This window comes from Octopus bimaculoides, chromosome 14 (genome assembly GCF_001194135.2).
Source record: "Octopus bimaculoides isolate UCB-OBI-ISO-001 chromosome 14, ASM119413v2, whole genome shotgun sequence".
Lineage (NCBI taxonomy): Eukaryota > Metazoa > Mollusca > Cephalopoda > Octopoda > Octopodidae > Octopus > Octopus bimaculoides.
In genome coordinates this window covers 21,025,682-21,031,730 of record NC_068994.1, presented here as the reverse complement: position 1 = coordinate 21,031,730, position 6,049 = coordinate 21,025,682, and the positions used below count along the sequence as shown (strand labels likewise).

Sequence of the window (6,049 nt, the reverse complement as noted above, 5' to 3'; positions counted from 1 at the left end):
ATATACACAGGTATAGGCATGGCTGGGTGGTTAAGAAGTTCACTTGGCAATCCTGAGGTTTTGGGTTCAGACCTATTGTACAACTACTTGGGCAAATGTCTTCTGTTCGAGTCCTGGACTGACCAATGCTTTGTGAATGAATTTGGTAGATAGAAGTCATGTATGTATGTATGTATGTTTGTATGTATGTATGTATGTATGTATATGTGTGTGTGTGTGTGTGTGTGTGTGTGTATATGCAGTGAAAGAAGAGTGTTGTAGATTGCTTGAAGCATTGTAGTACAGAAGTAGAATAATAAATAAGGAAAGCTTCTAACTATCTTCATTTCATACACACACACATTTGTGTGTATTTGTTTCTCATTTCACCACCACTGCTTGGTTTTTATACATCTCCATGACCTAGCAGTTTGGTAACAGAAACTAACAGAATAAGTACCAGTCTTAAAAAAAAGAAACAAAAATAAAACATAAGTTATTTGACTAAAAGCCTAGAAAGTGGTGTCACAGTATGGCTGCAGTCCAATGACTGAAACAATAAAGGATAAAAGAAAAAATATATATCCATAAAAGTGTGTGTGTGTGTGTATATAATCATAAACAAACATAGAGCAAATTGATGGAGTATGGAAGAGAGGCTCATTTCATTGCCTGGATAAGTGAATAAATGAATATGGTCAGATGATGCACTCTAGAAGGTTTCAATAGCATCACATAGATAAAATAAAGATAAAAATCATTATAGACAAGAGAAATTAGACCAGTCATAAAGCAGCTAACTGAAGTATAACTAGACAAGATATAAATAATATAACCAAAAGTTTGTCTAACAAAAACAATTGGTAATCAAAATAAAAAAGCCATTCCAGACATTTAAATAGGAGAGGCAAAACAAAAAAGAAAAACAGAAATGGCATATATTTCTGCTGTTGTTGTTGATGTAATTACTATTATTTTCTTATACAGCAAATGTTCTCAGCAAACAAACTCTGTCTCCAGACTTTTATATGTTTCCAAACTGTTTTACATTTGTGAAAGACATGAACGGTAATATGTGGCTTCATGCCAATGTTAAGCAATCACAATCATCATTATATCATTGTTCAATAACATATAACAGTAATGTATAATGAACATAGTAATAATTTTCTTTGTTCAATATAAAATACTGCCTTCTTTATATCGGCATCATAGCCAATGCTATTATCTAGAATACTCTTTATAACTGTTTTTGCTATGAGGTTATCCTTCTCTAGAAAGCTACCCAGATAAGTGCATCAAATATGAATGAAATAATATAATCTGATTTTTTTCTATGAGTCATTTGCTTCTCAACTCTATGTTATCCACTTCACAAACAAGTATGAATGTATGCACTTGGTAAACAAGGCACAGTAACTAAGATGTTAGAAATTCTAGTGCTGTGTTTCTAAACCATTTTTTGCTTATGGATCCCTTTGATTTCTATTTTACTTGGATGTGCCCTCACAGCTATTCAATGTGTTAAAAATCCCATGATATTTTCATAATTAAATACTATTAGGAAATCTATAAAAAAATTAAAATATTTTGTGTATTGTAGAGGTATAACTAATTTATTGTACCTAAATTTTAGAAACAAAATCTCATATGCACCCCAGTTGAGAAGCACTGTTCTAGTGCATCACTAAGATTTCACATAATATTCTTCCAGATTTGTTTCGTAGAGGTAATAACATCCATGAAGTATGCAGGAATACATATATTTCAATTCTATTGCTAATACCTTTAAAATGATGATTTCAAAACAAAATGTTTCACTTATGATTATTATGCCAATGGCTGTTGGTTTTATAGTGATTGCCTTACAAGAAAATATTAAAGAAAGAAATATGAGCAATAGCTCCTGGTAATTCTAAATCATATTTTCCAAGATATTCTTTTTTACTTGTCAGAATTGAAAATCTAATCTCAATATTGAATGACATAGCTAACAGGATGTATATATGGAAAAATTAGAGCAAGTTATAACAACATTATACTTGTTGTTGATTTATAGTAGTTGCTTAGAGCATCTAATTTATTATTAACAACTAATCTAAATAATTTTCTCAGTATTATAAATATTATAGAATTATCAAATGGAAATAAAAAGATGATTACTGTGGTGCAACTATAGAAGTGTGAAAAGATAGCATTATAGCAATGTGCATTTTTTGTGTCTTGCCCTGTAAAGAATGATGTCCAGTTGTAGTTTGGGTTCATTGAGATATATATATATATATAAATATATATATAAATATATATTAGTTGGCAACTAGTTAGTCATCAGCTGGTAGATGTAACTGCAATATAAACCTGAATCTTGATGGGCTGGCAAAATTAAACAGTGAATCAACTTCAATAGCCATGCAGTATGTTTAAAGTGCAATAAAAAAAATAATAAATTATATATTATATACAAAGCATGCTCAAAATGTTATACTTGGCTTAAGAACAAGAACTGTAGTGTGGGTGTTGTGATTCAAGGGCTTCAAAGAGTTTAGAAAAACTCTTCTGTGAATTGCAATAATGAAGTTAAAACATGATCAAGATTGATTTGGCTGATTCTTTGCTTGGGTGATAAATTTTATGTGGTGTTTGTAAGTATTAATCTTTGGGTGGAAAGAAAAAATAGCTTATAATATCAGTTAGAGAGAGAGAGAGAGAGAGAGAACAAAGAAGGAGAATAAAGAAAAGGGAATTGCTGAAGGATAGATAGCCAGCAGTGAAATATAACTAAACAGGTATGTATCATATATGGAACTGATTAAAGGCATAGTGTTTACCCATAAATCAACATGCAGGATAAGGCCTAGTGCAGGGATATGTATTCTGTTGTACATGTGCTCAGGGTAAAGTAGGATACAACAATATTTAGGTGGTATGAATTATACATTACTGTTCCATAATGTAATAACATGTGAATATACTCAAATCACCAACAACATAAGAACATCAACACACCTGTCCAGATTATAACAAATATTGACCTTACTTGTTCAGAAGGGGCTGCAAAATCTACAGTCACTAGCTCTTCTCATTGGAATAAAATAATTTAAAAAAACCTTTCTCTTCTTAAAAGATCCACTAATTCATTTATTTTTACTTGTGAATTACTTGTTGTTATTAAAAATTCCAAAATTGTTTTATTTCATGACAAGGCAGATATCTTTTTCAAAAAATTGACAGCCACTCTCATCAGCTACACTGATGATACAAAAGTACCACAAGTGGTCAAGGACTCTGATGATATAGTAAAACTGCAGAATAGCCTGAATGCAATATACAAATGAGCTGATGAAAGTAACATGCTGTTCAATACTGAAAAGTGTTTAAAGCACTCCACTATCGGCTCACAAACAAACTACAATTGGAATACACAAAACCAAGAGGTAGTTCAATTCCACAGTCCGAGTCGGTACATGACCTGGGAATCCACATGAGTAATGATGCAACATTCCATGTGCATATTACCAAGATGACAACACAGCAGGTAAGTAACTGGATGGATTCTGAGATCATTCAGAACCAGGAAAAAGGATACATGCTACTCCCATGGAAAACTTTTGGTCACCAATGAGTGTCAAACTGGTGGCAGAACTTGAGGCAATCCAGCATCACTACACAAAGATTGACTTGGTGAAACAGATGAGATACTGAGAAAGGCTACAGAAACAAAAACTCTACTACCAGAGAGAAGGTGTGAAAAATATGGAGAGATATACATATGGAGGCTCATAGGTCTAGCTTCCAACTTTGGAATTGAAAACTATACCAACTACTGAACTGGATAGCACTGCATAGTACTAAAGATTACAATTTCTCCATCTAAAATAAGGACTTAGTACTGTTACAGCTTGGGTTTCAAAGGTCCATAACTATTTAACATTCTGCCAAACAACCTCAGAGATTTGCGAGGTTGAGGTTTTCAAAGAGCATCTGGATGAATTTTTATTTGAGATACCAGATGAACCCACATCATGGCAGGAGGCACAAAGAAAAGTAGCTCCATCCAACTGGCTACTTCACCAGAAACAATACAGAAAAGAAACACACTGTAAGGTGGTGCTCCAGCATGGCCTCAATCTCTGGCTGAAACCAGTAAAAGAAAAGATAAAAGATAAACTAGGTATAAATAATGAGGCATGGCAGTATGAGCAAGAAGTCCACTTTCATCCACATAGTTCTGAGTTCACTTCAGAACATCTTGTACAAGTGTCATCTACTGTGACTTCGATTGGACCAATAACTTTTGAGTTGAATTTAGTAAATGGAATTTGTACAGAACTAGTGTGTGTTTCTAAATGAAAAATATATTTCACTAAATTAGGCTAAATCTTGAGATATTTTTTATAGACTCCTTACTTTAATATCTGATAATGAAAATATCAGATCGAAGAATTCATGTACTTTTCAAAATTTGCAGGTCTATCAAACAAAATATCAGACGGATAAAAAAAATAGTACATAAAATGTGAAAAGTATACTACTCTAAAGAAAGAATAAAATCATGTATCTATAAATAAATAGATCTTGATAGTTACTAATAAGTCTTGACAGGTCTTACGTTCATCTTATCGATATTTTCAAATTTTATAGCCATTCCTATGTCAGTATGAATTGTATGATTCCAAACACCCATATATATGGATGAATTGCTGGGTCAAAAATGTTACATGGGCTATAAGTATTTCCCAGTTTATAAAGTAATCTTCTTGGTATCAATATTACAATTATTAAATAGGCAGAGAGGAACACTGCCAAAACTTACAATATTTCAGTGATACACTTAGATTTGTGAATCAAATTGAAAGGAATTTATATAATCTAGGCTTGAAGTGGGAAACATTATAGCTGATGCTGAGCAAGATATAACTAACATTGTGAGTTATATCTATATATATTTTATGTTTAGGAGAATTATGCTTAATCCAACAATGTGATTGTATATTAAGAGACTTATCCAAAACTTCACTCCAATTAAACTGCCATAATACAGAAATGAGACAAAATTAAAATAAATTAACTGGTGAGCTTCATCATTTATCTTAACTTTGTCTCATCTCTGGATCAAAATCAAAAACAACTGAACCTGTTTGTGATGGAGTAGTAACAAGGAAATGCCATTACATATGGGTCTCTCCTATCCCTAGTCTTCACTTAGTCACAGAGTACCTGAAAGAGGCTGGCTTTAGTTGGAGGGTCAAATGCAAAATAAGCAAATCAATCTTCTAACAGATTTTGGATTTTGCTTTTGGGTTTACATTTCCTATCATAGGAATGAGATTTGAAGAGAGAAACTGAGTTTAGAATTTAGTAATTTAAAGAGGAGCACTTGTTTGTAAGCCAAATATATGTACATATATATATATATATATACTTTCAAGAAATAAAATTAAGAGACAAAAACATAAGATAGATTTCAAATAAAATAAAAGTAGGGTAGGTTATCCACAAAGGATGCCAACAATGTGGATCTACAGTATTAGAAGATGGGCAGCAGTGTGTTGAAGTTACCTGAGATGCATCTGAGCTGGACGGTTGCTGCTTGCCTGAATCCTAGAGTGAAAAAGCCCAGGTGAAAAAAAATAACAAGTTACAAACATTGACAAATAGTTTCAGATTAAGTGATATTACAATAGTAAAGCAGGTTTGTGCATCTGTACATAGAGATACATTCGTAAGGATGTTGAGTTGATGTGCTGGCTGGCTCAAATAAACAGACAGAAGCTGGATTGCTGACAGGCTGACAAAAAATGGGGGGAAGAACATCAAGAGTAATTAGGTTGATGCATGTGTCTATGTGTGAAGTGATCAGTGCTAGTTTCTGAAACAAAGATAAGACAAAAGTATAAAAGGCATATTCTAACAAACAAGATTTTCTCATTTGCTTCACTAATGTCAATGAAACCTTTAGGATAATGATATAACTTAACACTGGATATTTAGCTCAAAAGTTAACATGTATCCTAGCAAATTTATCATCAGCAGGTATTAAAATCAGGTACAATACCTCAAGTTGGAAAAT

General features: G+C 32.5%; 1 protein-coding gene across 5 annotated transcripts in view; it reads right to left on the bottom strand.

Annotated features, from left to right (window-relative positions):
- Nucleotides 1-6,049, bottom strand: part of LOC106876125 (protein PFC0760c) — a 385,512-nt gene that overhangs the window by 20,903 nt on the left and 358,560 nt on the right. For 3 of the 5 annotated variants that reach the window (XM_052972740.1, XM_052972739.1, XM_014924535.2), the window contains one exon: nucleotides 5,539-5,580. The exons of the other annotated variants lie outside the window; for them this stretch is intronic. In XM_052972740.1, the coding sequence (XP_052828700.1) occupies nucleotides 5,539-5,580 (42 nt within the window). The remainder of the gene's footprint in view (nucleotides 1-5,538; nucleotides 5,581-6,049) is intronic. 5 annotated transcript variants of the gene reach the window in all.